The 18014-nt window shown below is 41.8% G+C and overlaps 1 protein-coding gene across 4 annotated transcripts in view; it reads right to left on the bottom strand.

Annotated features, from left to right (window-relative positions):
* Nucleotides 1-7000: 7000 nt before the first annotated feature.
* AGO2 (argonaute RISC catalytic component 2) overlaps nt 7001-18014 on the bottom strand; it is a 125766-nt gene continuing 114752 nt past the window's right edge. For all 4 annotated transcript variants that reach the window (XM_039522797.1, XM_039522796.1, XM_039522795.1 and 1 more), the window contains exons 18-19: nt 16979-17178; nt 7001-11185 (exon numbers count right to left, since the gene is read on the bottom strand). In XM_039522797.1, coding sequence (XP_039378731.1) covers nt 11077-11185; nt 16979-17178 — 309 coding nt within the window. In that variant the 3' untranslated portion in view covers nt 7001-11076. The remainder of the gene's footprint in view (nt 11186-16978; nt 17179-18014) is intronic.

Raw genomic sequence — 18014 nt, forward strand, 5'->3', positions numbered from 1 at the left:
GTCAACTGATGAAACTCCATTGAAGTCAATAGAGCTGTGTCTATTTGCCCCAGCAGAAAAATTGTCCCTAAATCTCTTATATGGAAGCACCCTCTCGCCACCCCCTCCTTTTTTTTTTTTTTGGTTAAAAAGTATATTTGCATCAGAATAAGATAGCAATTTGTCCAATAGGAATGGTAATATTTTTCAGGACACAACACGGGAGACAGCTGCCAGCTATAGTGCTCTATTATAATTAGTTTACATTTTTACAATAAAGGCCCTGATTTAGTAAAGGAAAAATATTACAGATCCTTTTTAAAATGAGTTAAATATTTTCCTGCCTATATAAGTGTACACTATCTTCCCTACAACAACTAGTTTAAACATGAAACCAGTAACTAAAAAAGCAAAAATGATCAAACATACACAAACTATTTGAAGTTGTCCAAGTTCTATCACATAAAAAGAAATGCAGAAGTTGGGCTAATTTAACTGAATCTGATTTTAACAGAGACATTCCTAGGGTTAAACATTCCTGACAAGACAATATATGTTAGTTGAATCTACCAAAAGACTTAAGTTAGTCAAGTGGTTAGCGACATGTTATTTTACTTTATTGCAAATAAAAACAAAATAAAATTACCCCCTATATGCCAGAAGGGCAAACAAAGAGCCCAATCTTTCGATGTACATGAGTAGTCCTAAATAGTCTAATGATTGCTTGAATGTAAATATGGGATCACAGAAATGGGGCCAATGTTTGCTAAAAAACCAAAATATTAACGGCTTGACCCTGAAGTAAATGTGAATATTGTTATCGACTTCAAGGGGAGCTGGACACAAGTTTTAAAATTATCTTTATTACATGGTATGTTCTCGCACTGTGGGCATCATCCTGCTGTTTTTGCACACCCCAAAACTCCCACTAAGTAAATGGGAGTTTTGGGTACACAAGAAGTGTAGGAACAGGTCCTCTGTAGTTAGACCTACTCACAAGTTATTAAACCACTATAAGCCACAATAAAAGGAGGACAAAGACATGACAGCCTTAAAAAAAAAATAATTAAAAAAAAAGCAGCCCCAAACCAATGATATTCAGACATGGCAAGCATTATCGGGCAATTTTACACACAGCTGCAAGCTTTAGGGACAGTGTGGGTGTCAGGCCAAAATACTGTATAATATTTCAACTTTAACTTGGTTCATTCTGTGCCTACCAACTTTTCCTCTGTCAAACTCCCAAAATTGAAGAAGAACAAATTCCAAGTAAACATTATATATACTTTTTGACAGGCAGCATAGCCTAATGGAACAGATATGGGCCTGGGAACCAGGAACTCCTAAATTCCTAATCTTGCTCTGTGCCTCAAATCCTTCTCTGTGTACCTGGCTGGGCTTTTGGGATGTTTAAGTCATAAAAGCTTCAAAGCTCTCAGAACACATAAAATGTTAGGTTAAGTATATATTAAAAACAAACAAACGTGATGTCCTGATCATGTGATCACATGTGCAACTTACACTGCTGACTTGGCCCCAAGTGTTTCAGCAGGGTTTTAAAGGAAAGGAACAAGTTGAAGCCTAGCACAACACAAAGTGCATGCAAGGAATGGGGAAAACTGTGGTAAGGAAAATCAAGTGTTTTTAAATAAATAGACTTTCTTTTAAAAAGTAAGCGTACAAAGAATGCCACTTTAATATGTCTAATTTAATTAGGCAACAAAAAAAATTAAGTAAGTTTTTAAAAAAATGTAGCCATTCATTTTAAGAAAAAAGAACAGGAGTACTTGTGGCACCTTAGAGACTAACAAATTTATTTGAGCATAAGCTTTCATGGGCTGTAGCTTATGCTCAAATAAATTTGTTAGTTTCTAAGGTGCCACAAGTACTCCTGTTCTTTTTGGGGATACAGACTAACACGGCTGCTACTCTGAAACCATTCATTTTAAGGTCCATCTATAAATACAACAAGCAGTCCAATTAAAGAGTAATCCCTCCTTTGAAGATATTAAGATGTATACTGGTAACAGATATTAACAAAAGTCTGCATCTGGTGTTATGGATCCATTTTTGGGGGGCAGGTAGGATTCTTGTATCTTCACAAAAGTTCAAGTCCAGTTCTCCCCAAATCCCTATACTTAAGCCAGTGTCCATGCCAATGACTTTGCAATAGCAGCCATCCCAAGCCAATCAGAATTAGTCTTTGGCAGCCTGTGAGGAAGCCAGATGAATGACAGAATTTTATCCTTGTGGAGTTGCCTGCCAAGCCTCCCCTCCTGTGGGACATGCCTTATGAAATTCATAGGGTTGATAACTCAGGGATCTGTGCCAGCAGGAGCAGTTTGAATGTTTGATTTTTGCTTCCAGACTGATTTATTGCCCACCTACCCCAAGAGCTGTGTTGCTTTTGGGTTGGCACCTTGTATCTGGTTAATAGAAGCCACAAAGAGAACCTACAGGGAGCAACGTTAACTCTCCTTTGAATAAATGCAGGATAAGCAGTGCTCTGGAGAACAGTCTCCACAGCCAGTCCTCACACCTATCGTCCTTGGAGAATGGGGCAGATAAAGCGTAGAGGTTGCGTTTTCTCTCTCATACACATCCGTCTGTAAAAGGCTCCCTCTTTCCAGATTCCCAGGTGATGAGCTGGGCCTGGGTTTGGGAACGACAGCCAATTATCCAAAAGGTAACAAATAATGTTATTATTGTGTTATGATGATGGTCTCATGGTGTGTTATGCTTAATAAATCCGCACTGTGGAACACTCAGTGGCACTTCTAGAACCAGTATGGCATAAAGATTGCACAAGAATCCGTAACACCAGATGTACTGAAATGTCTTCTGAAAAGTAGCTATTGTACATGGGGCCAAATCCCATGCTCCACGCTCACTGGGCATTTTGCCTGAGTAAGGGCAGAGTAAAAACTCAGCAGTCTCAAGGATTCTGCCGATGAGTAGCTGCTACTTGGTAAGCCTTCTTTTTGGGATGTGAATCTATGAGCAGTCAGTCAATATACTAGACTATTTTTAATTTTTAGACCGATTTGTTAATTATTGGAACACCAATGAGTCTAGCTCTCCCTTTCATACGCACAACTTATACTAGTGTTCATGGGTGCCATGCCCAAGCATTTCTGTGAGAAGAAACAGCAAAAAATATATTGATTACTTCTCAGTTGCCAACTTCTGTAGCTTAAAGAGCCAAATTATTTTTAAATAACATTAAATTTAGAAAATTGCTATAAAAATACTGGGCTAATGTACTGTGCATAAGTTGATAAAATTTCTGACAACAAAGTGGTTAAATACAAAATAAGGAAGCTTGTCTGGATTCATTGTAAACAAAATATGCTGTATTAACACAGTTTTCTACAGTTCAGGTTCAGATCATTCAAAGCACCTTTTGTGTATGTGCACTTATTTTAAGATCTGAGGTGTGGCCAAGGCCTTGCACGTTATTGAGAGAACATATTCACAATACAAACATATTCAAGACATTTTCTGTGTTATATCCTTATCACTTGGAATATAGTATCTTCATGGTTACAATCTCAAAATTACCTAAAAGGTATTTTAAAAAAATATTCTAGTACATAATTTTGTCTCAGCTTCAAAATATGTTTCAAGCACCTTCAATGTCACCTTCAATTAAAACATGATATATTTTTCAGCAAAGTATAGCGCTAACGCATGAAAACAATTTTTGCTTGGAAACAGCAGCGTGAAAACACAACTACTACAAGAGCTGACTATTTTAAGGTTGTATCCCTATTAACAAAAAGTAAACATGAATGAAAATGAACATACCAGACTTGTGAAATCAGTTGCCTCACTATTTCCAAAACTTTGACAGACAGCATTCCATTAACACCATCCTAACCTAACCTACATAAAAATAATAAGTGGCAAGCAGATATTGAGAATCACAGCATGGCACATAAGTTCTCAAGCCAGAAGCAAAAAATTCAGCTCATTTGGGAATATTTTGGCTGTTGACAACAAACAATAGTTGCATTTCAAAAGCAAATATTAATCTGTGGAAGAATATAGGAGGTAGCTTTTAACTGCACCTGGTTGCGAACTAAAGAATGATAGGAAATCACCTTCTGTAGTGATTTGGCCAAGCCATTACATTTACTTTAACACTCCAGACAAAGAAACATGGGGGAAAAACAGCTGAAGAACTTAAAATGTTATCTCATGGATTACACTTTACACCATTAAACACAAACTTTTGGATTAAAAATAACTCACTTTGAGACTTTTCAAGGTGCTATATACTACAGCCATTAAGCCTTAGAGCTGAGAGGAGAAATTTAACAACGTACTGTGTATAAAACAACAGTAGCAGTGCTGTAGTTTTGGTCTCTCCATACTCTAAGAATTAAAGAAGCAAAAAATCAATTAATGCAAATCACTAGACTGGTGGCTTTCTAATGTGGGTGACCAAGAAGGCAACTTGGTAGCCCTGTCTCTTAAGTCACAGCTCTAAAAAATACTATAGGGAACAATTCTGCACCAGCAGAGGAATAGCCTAGATGCTACATTAGGCTTTTCCAGCTCTAATTTCTATGATTCTATTAACACTGCATCACAGACTAATTCTTTAGAATCTGATGCCAGAATCAAGTGCTGGAAGGAGCTAGGGAAAAAAATGCATTACAGGGCTATGGTTATTAGCACAGATATTAGTGCTATTCATTATCTACCAGTGATATTAAAGATAGGCATTTAAATGCTTTACAAACAAACTGAATTTTGGTAACTTCAAAATGTTTTTATATTTTGTGCAGTGTGGTGGGGAAAAACATGGGTAGAAGGGAGACGGTTAGGGAAGAATCGTTATGTAAATAAAGACAAAAAACCTGACTCTTTCCATATGATAGAAAGCAAATGAGAAACTGTACCCTTTTATGATGTATCACATGCAAAATGAGAAGGTGTAATAAAATTAAAGAAACATATACAGCTCATATCTTAATACTGTAAAGTGGGCAGTATCTCTAAAAATGCAAGTACAACAATGAATGGTATTCAGAACATTTCAATGTTTTGCTCTTCATAATACTATTTACAGTATTTTCAATCAGCTACAGCAGATGCAAAAGAGTCTGTTACAGTAAAAGGGACGTTTTCAAAAAATCAGTGCAATTATTTTCTGTTTAAATTGAAATTTTCCTTAGAAAAGATTGTAGGTATGCATTTAGAAGCAAGTTACTAAATAGAATATAAAAATAAAAAATATACTGTCCTGTGTTAGAAACTGAGAAAGTCAGACTGGAGCTAACAACCACAGTGTTGACTAAACCAAAGGAGATGTTACTTTTGGAGAAATTTTCAAAATAGAAAAAACAATGAAAAACACTATTTATACTCTAATTACAACTGGCATTGAGTGTGAAAACCTGGAGAGAGAACTTATTTACATTCCTTTTCTCATGTGTAAGAAATCTCTTACATTATAAAAAGTCTTATGGCTTGTCTATGCCACCAGAAGTGTTCTCTGGATTATGTCAAAAAGACCAACATTTCCATCTACATCCCCCAGTAAAGGTCTCAATCCTGCATTTATAATTTGTGCATAACTGATAGATTTTAGTGTGAGTTTTACATGAGTAAAAGCTGCAGGACTGGCCAATTCTAGTCTTAAGATGTCAGCATTTTTAATCAGAAAGAAAGCAATTAAACATGCACTGTAACCTACAGCATCTAACTGAAATTTTCAAGAAAAAAAGGCAGATTCTAATGAAGGGCCTCTTCTTGCTCTCAGTCTCATTGTAGTCAACAAGATGTTTGCTAGTGACTTACTGCGAGAAGAATTGGGTCTCCAATAATACGTGGTGCACATCTCTATTTAACTTGAGGAATTTACTGCTGCAATCCATAAATGCAAAAGAAAATTTGAGTTATCCAGCAAAGTGCAATGCCCTTGTGATTACAATTTGATCCTGAGTACACATACAAACCAGACAAAATTTGGATAAAATTTTCCAAAAAGCCTGAGTGATGTCAGAGTCTAAGTTACATTTTCAAAAATGATGTAGGCACTTTGGAGCCTAACTGACTAGGGCCCGGATGTTTAAAGATATTTAGATGTTGCTGTGCTCAGTGTCACAATGCCTAAATACCTTTAAAAATATGGGCTTCAGTGCCATTTTCAAAAGTGATTTAAAACTTTTTGAAAATTTTACCCTTCATCCTAATAATAAAAAGTGATTTACTAATAAATGTATCATTTTTTATCAAGCCTTGTTTGGCTCGGACTACTCCTTTAAATCTATACAAGGGCCACAAGATTTACTGCAATAACTTAATCAAATGTAAACACTAAACATATGTTAGACAAATTTTGGGTTAAATAATTGTGAAAGATATGTTTGAGAGTAAAAGGAGGGGAATGGGGTCAAGAAACCCCCCACCACATGTATACAGTGGGAATTTCTTTCATCATAATTACCTGTAAAATTTGCAAGTGGGCTAAAGTGGATTATCACACAATACCTCCTTGTGACTTGGGCAATTGACAAAAGCCACCTGAAGGTTTTTCTCGTGACAGGTCTAGAATATGCAAGTCGATATAAAAAGGTTTTGGAAAATAGATTACCAACTATTCCAGTGATCTATGCAATAATTAATAAAATACTTAATTACTGGTGTTAAAGTATTTTAGTCTGAATCAAGTCAAAACTATGCATACTAAGGCAAACTGACAAAATACGAACCTACACATGGGCTAGGGCTAGGGCAAAGCAGGAGTGGAAGGGAAGGTGCAAGGACTGCATAGGGCTACCTCAAACAGTTAACCCAAAGAGGGGAGAACACAGAAGTGTAACTCCATCCCCTACCAACAACTGCTTGCAGAGCACAACCTCTTAAAGGGTGACTCAACAGGTTCCCCAGGTGCTCCAGAAGGCTTTGTGACTGAGCAATCCCAGTGGGTCGGTGTTGAGGGGGAGGGATATCTCAGTGGTTTGAGCATTAGCCTCCTAAACCCAGGGTGGTGAGTTCAATCCTTGAGGGGGCCATTTAGGGACCTGGGATTTAAAGAAAAAAAAAAAAAGTCTGGGGATTGGTCCTGCTTTGAGTAGGAGGTTGGATTAGATGATCTCCTGAGGTCCCTTCCAACCCTGATATTCTATGATTTCTAACCTTCCATCAGCCCCGAACACCAGGAGAACCTAAAAAGGCACCATAGAGCCCAATAGTAGTTTCGTATCTAGCTTTTTTTTTTTAAAAAGGCTGGAAGCCTTGAATATGTTATCTTTGCTGGTTTTGTTTTGCACCTTTGAATAGCAGCATTTCTATTAGCTTCTGTAGTCTCTCTATGTTTCAGTAGTGTTAATATTAGGTACAAATAAGGCAGGAAATTCAAAGTGATAGCTGACACTTAACTCATAATTGTTTATCCCTTCATCTTCCAACACCCCCCCCCCCCCCGCTTTCCCACAATGTAAGGCTTCACGTACCTATTTCTAACGTGTCCATCACTTATCAGCCTTTTTCATATGAATCATTTTACATAAATATAATGCTAATAAAGGATCTGAGATTGACAGCTTTAGAGCTTGGAACCTGTTTTTCCACAAAACACTACATTGTGAATGCACAATTGTTCCACATTGTTCAATCCTGACCTGGTTTTGCTAGCAAGAAGACCAATTTGTACCAATTGTTAGACCAAGATACAAAATACCATTGCCGCAATTGGTGCAAATGTAGCTCAGAGCAGAACCACTGTAACAGAAGACGGTCTGTTTCATGGTTCTCTAGCAATTGGAGTTAGACATCTTTTTGCACAGGCCAACGAACTGCAGATAGTAAGTACTTTTGGTTACTGCTGACCTGAGCTGAATTTGAACTAGTGACATAATGGTTAAAACTATCAACCTTACCTATGAATTCAATAGCATCTGTGGGCATGTGTCACAATCCTAAACTTCGTATACACAATAATTTGTAAACACTTTTCTTTAGTTCTTAGAGAGAATATTTTGTGGGTAAATTTATACATGTTTACCAGAGATATTGATGTCCTTGCAGTCTGGAGTAAACTGAAAAGGATAAAGGTGTATTGTTTATTTGATTGGAGCTGTTTTGGTCTATGCATGTTGTTTATATTAATCTTTATAAAAAGCAGTTATGCACACCGAGTGCCTACTTTTCAAAGTGCATTGCCCATTAAAAAACTTTTCCTAAAAATATTTAAATCAATTAAATTATATGATGGACTAATTCACTGTATATTTCATTAGGAAAAAATCAAAGCCATTTTTAAAATTAGAGTAATCTACAAACTGTAAACTCCCCAATCCCACCATACTGACAATCATTCCTCAGGAGTTTGCATACTTCATTACATTTTAGGGAATTGCACACAATTCCCATTCATGCTAATAGGACACTGCGGCAACAGACACTTTGGTGAAGTGTCTGCAGAGCCCCCACTGCAATCCTCTGCACCCAGGTCTTTTGGGTATCTGGGCTGCATGTTAGGGGTCTTTGGAGTGGGAGCTTCTGGATCTGTGCACAGAGCCAGTAGACCAGAACTCCCACATTGGAGAAGCACCTGGTATTCTAGCCCATAGACTAGAACAGAAGCCACAAGAGGCACCATAGCCCTTTGATCTACCCTTGAATTCAGGATGTGGGATTGAGGTGGATCCTTGCTGTATCTGGTTGCCCACATAAAGTAATTTACTCCAGGTTTGTGCAGTAGGGAAAGAGGAGAATAAGATGATAAGTATCATCCTGAGCACCTAATCATAAGGAATAGCAAGAACCACCAGTGGAATTTTTAAAATGGCTGACTAATTATTTTAACTTCTTAAAGAATAACTTATACAATTGTCTGATAATGTGCCAAAATTAAAGCCTGCAATGAATTTCTACACTGCTCAAAATACTAGAGAGAAAAGTGCAACTCACCCATCATAGAAATGCTATTGCAAATCAGCTAAATTTGTTTTAGTGGAGGCTTTTATAACCTGCTTAGTAATTACAAAGGGCTGAATTCTATTTTCAGTTACCAGTGTAATCAGGAATACCAGTATTTACACAACTATAACTGAACAGATTCTGGCCCACTGAATTCAACAGCAAGCCAGGAATAATAAACTAGCATGATGTACATATGACTGACTCATCCATTAACAGAATTTACTTTGTTGCTTCAGCCAAACAAAACGAGCAACAGCATGCTGTGCTATAAGGTGCAGACCTGAACTTGTGCACAAAATTATGCACCTAAACCTTTTAGGCAGCAAAGTTGGGCATTTTCTGGCTTACTCAACATCAAACAGTTCTAGTTTATACAAAATATGGCACTGACACTAATTCTGGATGAGGCTGTTTGCTCACCTTGATGCTAGAGGTAAATGTGTTTGCTAGGGGAAGGGAAAGAGAGAGCTGAATGAAACAGAGCAAGAGAATGCAACTTAAAAAAAATCTACATGCTTAATATGTACTTGATTTAGCATATGAGAACATTAAACAAAATCAAGTCAGCATAAACAACTTTCGGGTTTTTTTTCCCCCACTCCTCTTCTAAAATTGTTTATGGTGTCACAATTAGTGCAATGGTTTATACATGTATTATGATGTATATGAACCCAGTGTGCAAACTAACAGAAGCATATATGTCTAATAATTATCAGATTAATTAATACTTCTCCTAAGAGAATGGCAAAAATCTCACTCATACTATTGATCTTATGTATAACAAAGAGTTTCACTTTCTTCCACAAGTAAACTTCAACAGTTTCCTAAGAGTTATTTTTACTGCATAGATTCTATTAAATTTGGCTAGCTAAACTATATAGAGTGAACCATTCTCCTCAATTTGAACTGCTGCTTCACCAATAATCAACAAATAAATAAAGAAGAATTGTTTTGTGCTTGAATGGATGGAGAATGTTGGTCTCACGGTGTATGTGTCTCTGAATGCACAGGTGAAACCTGGCATGTTGTGTGCATGCTGAAAAAGTCTTTCCAGAAATTACAAGCTATACAATATACACTGTATGTATCTCTGACCTCTGTCATATCCAAGTCAATTGCATATTCCTGCATTTGAATAATAATGTTTCCATGATAAGGTTTTAATGTCTAAAATCCAAAGCTTTCTTGATATGTTAACAGAAATATGATGAGCACGCCTTAGTAAATAAAATAAATAATAGCATCTAGTCTATCACATTAATACTGTGAAACATATAAAATTTACAAAAATTCAAACATAACAGTGAAGGATTGTACTGTATTTATCACCACAGACCCGTATTCTTTAGAAACTTTGGAAAGTAAGTGTCACAGTCCTATAGGACAAATTCTGTGATTAGCTGTCAGTATGATTTAAAAAAAAAAAGTTTAAAAAAATTTAAATGGCACTTTTTTTTTTTTTTTTTGCCAATCTCACTGGACCTATTAAAGGTTCAGATACAAGTTCATTTTTTTCTGAAATTATTTCATAAGTCTATGAAAAACATCTTTAAATGCAGCACAATAAAAGACATTCAAGAACAAATTTCAGAAATACATTTGTTCTTAGACATACAGAATGATCCTGCAAGACAGTGGAGGACCAGAATTATTATCTTTTTGCACTTTGAAAATAAAACTTTTGTAAATGCATCCAGAATGATCAAGGCTTCATAAATACCCAAGTAGTGCTTTTCCTTTTCTTTGTTTTAAAAGCAAGCTCACAGCATCTGAGCCCGTCAAATTTGACGTGAATAAGGTATTTCCAAATTATTAACACACAAATAAATTGAATAGCAAACTACATGAAAAAGTTTTGTTTTTAGCCCTGAGATCATAGCTTTTGATTTAACTACAAAATATGGGTCTGTTTTCTGACAAGCAGCTTAGAGATTTTGGCAAACCACATTTCCAACAACTGTGGGGTTTTGTACGGGTCTGCAGTTCATAATCAAGTCTGAAATTCCGGACGGAAGGCTTTCTTGCAAATGGAAAAAAACTAATAAAATAAAGATGCATCACTCATTGCTGGCTGTCACTGTAGCTTGGGCAACTGTTGGTCTAAGTGCAGCTGGTCTCACGTGAATCCAACTCTACTGAATCGCTAAACATTAAAACATGTCAAGCAAAGTACATGGTACGTAACGTGTCCTGATGAACTTGAACTGCTTTAGCAAGTGCTTGATGATCTCTGCCATTACTTTGACCAGAAGTGTGGCTTCCTTCAGCACTAAGACAGGGAAAAGAAAAGAGAAGTCCTATTTAATCTACCTCTCCTAAAATATATTATTTTATTTTCAAATAAAGCAACTCTTTTGAATGTTGCCTCATCCTCTAAGAACCACAATTGGATCATTTAAGGAGCAAAACTGACTCGGATCTTGAAAAAGGGAGTACAGTTTTGCTTTCCCTGATGGAGGTAAGGTGCTGCTGTTCATAGCCACTGAATAAGAGGACCAATGGAAGGACCACTTCTGCTCCCTTCCAGAGAATCCACCACCAAAGGTGTACAAGATTCCTTCATTCCAGAAGTTAACAACCCTTAAAACACATTGTGACAAAGTTCCTCCCCTACCTTGGTGGGTCCTGTGCTTATTGGCAGATTTGCTCACCTCAGTGATCTTCCCCACAGTCTGGGTCAACTCCTCCTGTGTCTGATCAGGAGTTGGGAGGTTTGGGGGGGAACCTGGGCCCGCCCTCTACTCCGGGTTCCAGCCCAGGGCCCTGTGGATTGCAGCTGCCTATAGTGCCTCCTGTAACAGCTGCATGACAGCTACAACTCCCTGGGCTACTTCCCCATGGCCTCCTCCAAACACCTTCTTTATCATCACCACAGGACCTTCCTCCTGGTGTCTGATAACGCTTGTACTCCTTAGTCCTCCAGCAGCACACCCTCTCACTCTCAGCTCCTGGTGCCTCTTGCTCCCAGCTCCTCACACCCACTTCCTCTCCTCTGGCTCCCCCCCCACCTGACTGGAGTAAGCTCCTTTTTAAACCCAGGTGCCCTGATTAGCCTGCCTTGATTGGCTGCAGGTGTTCTAATCAGCCTGTCTGCCTTAATTGGTTCTAGCAGGTTCCTGATTACTCTAATGCAGCCCCTGCTCTGGTCACTCAGGGAACAGAAAACTACTCATCCAGTGACCAGTATATTTGCCCTCTACCAGACTCCTGTACCCCACTGGCCTGGGTCTGTCACATATCCCTCCCCCCTGCTCAACACCAAGGGGTTGAGCAGCTTGGGATGCCAGACAGTGCACACGTGACAAGCCATCAGCATTGCCGTGACGGCTCCCTGCTCTGTGTTGCACACGGAACTGGAAAGGTTGGAGGGATAAGAACCACCTGGTCACCCTTGTGTTCTTCTCCTTGTTCCGCTGCATCCATTGAAGAGGGGCATGGTCGGTCACGAGGACAAATCTGCGCCCAAGCAAGTAGTAGCGCAAGGCTTCCATGGCCCATTTTACGGCGAGGCACTCTCTCTCCACCACTGCATATTTTTGTTCCCTCGGAAGAAGTTTCCTACTGAGGTAGAGAATCGGGTGTTCCTCCTCCCCGACCATCTGTGATAGAACGGCCCCCAACCCTACTTCCAATGCATCTGTCTGCAGGATAAATTCCTTGGTGAAATCAGGGGCTATCAGTACAGGGTTACTGCAGAGGCCAGTCCTTAGGTCTGTGAATGCTTCCTCTGCTGCGTCAGACCATCTTCCCAGATCAGGTCCACGGGCTTTTACTAGGTCTGTCAGGGGGCTTGCCCTTATGGCAAAGTGGGGGATAAATCATCGGTAATACCCCACTACACCTAGGAATGCCCGGACTTGTTTCTTGTGACGTGGTTGGGGCCAATTTTGGATGGCCTCCAACTAGTTCACTTGGGGTTTTACCAGATCTTTTCCCACAATGTAGCCAAGATATTTGGCCTCTGTAAACCCTACAGCGCACTTGACAGGGTTTGCTGTAAGGCCAGCTCACCTGAAGATATCAAGGACTGCCTCCACCTTCTCTAGGTGAGTTTCCCAGTCTGGGGTATGAATGACCACATCGTCCAAGTAGGCAGAAGCATAACTGTTATGCGGGCGTAATAGCTTGTCCATGAGGCACTGGAAAGTAGCTGGGGCCCCATGTAGTCCAAAAGGGAGGACAGTATATTGAAAAAGACCCTCTGGTGTGGAGAATGCAGTCTTTTCCTTTGCGTCTTCCGCAAGGGGAATCTGCCAGTACCCCTTTGTCAAGTCTAGAGTAGTCAAGTACCGGGCATTACCCAGACGGTCCACTAGCTCATCTATAAGAGATATGGGGTACGTGTCGAACTGGGATACTTTTGCCTGGCAATTGTAATAGGTTCTCTGGGCCTCCTGTGCCTTTTGCAAATGTTCCCGTACAATAGGGGTGACACGGGCTATCCGGTCTCGCATCTGTATTACATGTTCTATTATATTTCTCCCCTCATTGGGTTCCTCTTCCCAGATCTCTTTGGCGATGTCTAGTATGCCACAGGGGTGCCGCCTGTATAATAACTCAAAGGGGGAAAACCCAGTTGAGGCCTGAGGTACCTCCCGGAGAGCGAACATAAGGTAGGGTAGTAGGGTGTCCCAATCCTTCCCGTCCCGACTTACCACCTTCCTTATCATAGCCTTGAGGGTTCGGTTAAACCTTTCTACCAATCCATCAGTCTGCGGATGGTAGACTGAAGTTCTCAGGGTATGTATACGGAGCAGTGTACAGAGGGTCCTTCATTAGTTTTGACATAAATGGGGTTCCTTGGTCTGTTAATATCTCCTTTGGTAGTCCCACTCGGGCAAAGATCCCCACCAGCTCTTTGGCTATCGTTTTAGAGGCTGTGTTCCGCAGGGGGACGGAATCTGGGTAGTGAGTAGCATAGTCCAAAACAACAAGTATACATTGGTGGCCCCAAGCCGTCTTTTCCAGGGGTCCCACTAGGTCCATGGCTATTCGCTCAAAGGGGACCTCTATGATGGGAAGCGGTACTAAAGGTGCCCTCAGGTGGGGACGGGGACTGTGCAGCTGACACTCTGGGCAGGACGCACAGTATCTCCGCACTTCTTCATGTACTCCGGGCCAGAAGAACCATTGTAGGACTCGTGCCAGGGTCTTCTCTACCCCCAAATGCCCCCCAAAAAGATGACTATGTTAATACAGCATTCTGGTGTTTTTGAGGGTCTAGGATCTGCTGTACGTTCTGCCCCTGTACTGGTGCCAACCCGGTATAAGAGATTCTTCTTCATTATGAAGTAGGGTCCTGGTCCCTGGGTTTTCCTTTCCACGGGGACCCCATCTATTTCAGTCACCTCCTTCCTAATGTTGTTGTACCTTGGGTCTTCGGCCTGGTCCCATCCAAAATTTCCTCTCCCAGGCCCAAAATCTAGGGGCCCAGTCTCTGTTGCCTCTACTGGTTCAGAAGTGTTAGGGTAGGGGTCAGACTCAGGTGCTTCTCCCTCCTGGGTGGCCTCCTTTTCAGCTGCTCGGGTCCACCTACCTACGAGAGCAACCCTCTGGCTTTGAGTCAGTATTCGGGTTCCCAAGGCCTTAGCTGCCCTCCTTTCCCTTTTCGACTTTCTACCCTGTCTGGGAATGGAAAATAAATCTGGGGATATTTCAGAGAAGACTGGGGGTTGACAGTCTACTGTGGAGGCCTCACTAACTTCAGGGTTCCCCTTTTCCTCCAATCCTCCTACCGGGAGTAAGTTTCCAAACCCTGGGAAGTCCCTCCCTATGAGCCCCAGGTATGGGAGTTTAGGGACTACACCTGCTGCTACCTCAGTTGTGTTCCCCTGAATCTCGAGTTTTACTGGGATGGTGGGGTAATAACCAACTGTCCCATGGACGAATGTTATCCCCGTACGCTTAGCCCGCAGCAGCTGACTACACTTCACAAGCTTCCCCGACACAAGTGTGATAGCACTCCCCGAATCAACCAGTGCTGTGGTCTCTACCCCATTTAGCTTTACTGGTCTGGTGTACATATGTGGGGTTAGTGAGACCCCCCACAAGGTGGATTAGGGAGCATGGGTCTGCCCAGTTCCCCAGGTTACACTGCATCAGCTCCTCAGCATTGGGACACTGTGCAGCTATATGTCCCCACTCCCCGCAGGCATAACATCTGTATGGAGCTCTAGGCATTCCCCGGTCTCTTGGTTTGGGCAATCTAACATCATGATCCTCTTCTCCCTCAGTGCTCCGACTCTTTGTGGCTTCTGGTGAGGCTTCAGCCCCTCCCTTTTTCCACCTGGGCCCTCCTGGTGGCCCAGTCACCCGAGCTCTAGGGCTTGGTGCTGCTAGTTTAACCCGGGTTGCCTCTTCCTTAACTGGTCGGGTCAGCTCCCTCGCCGTCCTTCGCCTCTCTGCCAGTGCAACAACCTCATCATAGGTGGAGGGTTCGTTCTGGCTTACCCAGGCACGAAGGTCTGGCGGTAGTCCCCTCATGTATCGGTCGATGACCAGAACCTCTAGTATCTCTTCTGGATTCCAGGACTCCGTTCGCAACCACTTTCATGCGAGATGGATGAGATCATACAATGGGGACTGCAGGGTTTTGTTTTCCTGGTACCTCCACTCGTGATACCGCTGGGCCCGCACTGCGGTCGTTACCCCAGATCTGGCCAGGATCTCTGCTTTCAGCTGGGGGTAGTCTGCTGCAGCCTCTTCAGGCAGATCACAGTAAGCCTTCTGGGCCTCCCCACATAGGAATGGGGCAAGAATGCCAGACCGCTGATCTTGAGGCCAGGCCTCCCGTAGGGCTGGCCTCTCAAAGGCCAGAAGGTATGCCACTACATCATCCTCCCACGTCATTTTCTGCAGCCAATGGCCGGCCCGTATGATCTGCATCCCATCATGGCCGCGGTTCAGCTCTGTAAGGGTCTTTACCTGGTTTACCAGTTCCCGCAACATAGCTCGGTCTTGAGAAGCCTGGTCCATCAGCAGGCTATTAGTCTCTTGCTGCAGCCGCACTGCCTCCTGTTGGGCAGCTGCCTGGACACAGGTAGCCTCCTGCTGGGCCGCCGTAGCTTGTATCAATGCCCGCACTACGTCATCCATTGTGGTGGGAAAAAAAAAAGCACTCTACCTTTTTTTTTTTTTAAATCACCCTCCTCCTTCTGCGCTGTGCACACCAGATCCCACTCCTGAAACCAGTTCTAACAAAGTTCCTCCTTTACTTTGGTGGGTTCTGCGCTTATTGGCAGATTTGCTCACCTCAGTGATCTTCCCCACAGTCTGGGTCAACTCCTCCTGTGTCTGATCAGGAGATGGGAGGTCTGGGGGGAACCCGGGCCCGTCCTCTACTCCGGGTTCCAGCCCAGGGCCCTGTGGATTGCAGCTGCCTATAGTGCCTCCTGTAACAGCTGCATGACAGCTACAACTCCCTGGGCTACTTCCCCATGGCCTCCTCCAAACACCTTCTTTATCCTCACCACAAGACCTTACTCCTGGTGTCCGATAACACTTGTACTCCTTAGTCCTCCAGCAGCACACCCTCTCACTCTCAGCTCCTGGTGCCTCTTGCTCCCAGCTCCTCACACGCACTTACTCTCCTCTGGCTCCCCCCTGCCTGACTGGAGTGAGCTCCTTTTTAAACCCAGGTGCCCTGATTAGCCTGCCTTGATTGGCTGCAGGTGATCTAATCAGCCTGTCTGCCTTAATTGGTTCTAGCAGGCTCCTGATTACTCTAATGCAGCCCCTGCTCTGGTCACTCAGGGAACAGAAAACTACTCATCCAGTGACCAGTATATTTGCCCTCTACCAGACTCCTGTACCCCACTGGTTTGGGTCTGTCACAATATTTTAATATTTGAAAATACGTATAGGTATACTATAAAAAAAAATTCTCTTCCTTCTATTTCACAAAGTTATATTATAAACATTCTTCTTTTTCAGATGCTATTATTCAATGGAAACCAAATTTACCCATGAACTGCTTAGAGAGAATGCCACAAAACCCAGATTAAAAAAGCTGCATACCTCCTTCCTGTTAAATTTTGTAGCACCTCATAACACCGTAACTCACCTATCATGTTCTTTATCCACCAGATGATACCTGGCTCTGAAGGCAACCAGGTGTGCATAGTATGCTGGTGCGGGGATTGAGACGGAACGAGTACAGCGTACATATGTATGACACAGCTGGTAGGTAAGAATTTGCAGTTCATCTGAAGAGAAACGATTGTCATCCCAGAGGACATGGTAATGAGAAGGTCTGCTTGTTCCCTAAGGGCAGATCAGAGAAGTCATTAAAAAGGCTTTTCAGAAGTTCTCAATTTCCACATCTAGTAGGAAAAGCAAACAAAAACACTATATTTTAAGTATGTTACCTCTACTAAACCGCATGCTATCAATCAAACTTGATTATCTTACCCAACATCCTCCTGCTGGATGGACAGAGGTTCTCAAGCACATTTGTGATGACTGTGCCCCACAGTCCAAGTTCTGGGGGTCAGGTTCAAAATATAAATTAAGGACACTAATGGGACTATGCTATCCGTCCTGACATGTTTCATTTAGGTGTTATTCACTTTAATGGAAGATAAATCTGATGTATTTGCATATGCATGCCCACCTGATAATGGTAATATGCAAGTGGGAACTCTCTTCTGTCACACACTGAACACATGCATTTTTTGACGGGTGTAGAGAAAGTGTGCAAGGTTGGCATGTGACTGTTTGCATCTCCAACATTCACTGTGTGTTGCCACTCTACCCTTAAAACTAACATTCTGAAGTCCAGTAGTACCTGTTTAATACAGTAACTCCTCACTTAACGTTGTAGTTATGTTCCTGGAAAATGCAACTTTAAGTGAAACGATGTTAAACGAATCCAATTTTCCCATAAGATTTAATGTAAATGCGGGGGGTTAGATTCCAAGGACATTTTTTGGGGGCAGACAAAAGGCATCATATACTGTACAGTACTGTACTGTGGTGGGGAGGAGCCCCTGGCTTACCCCTGGGGCTCAGGGCTGGGGGTGCGGGGTCTGGGAGGGAGTTAGGATGCAGGAGGGCGCTCAGGGTGGGGTGCGGGTTCTGGGAGGGATTTACGGTGTGGG

This window comes from Mauremys reevesii, linkage group 2 (genome assembly GCF_016161935.1).
Source record: "Mauremys reevesii isolate NIE-2019 linkage group 2, ASM1616193v1, whole genome shotgun sequence".
In the NCBI taxonomy this organism is placed as follows: domain Eukaryota; kingdom Metazoa; phylum Chordata; order Testudines; family Geoemydidae; genus Mauremys; species Mauremys reevesii.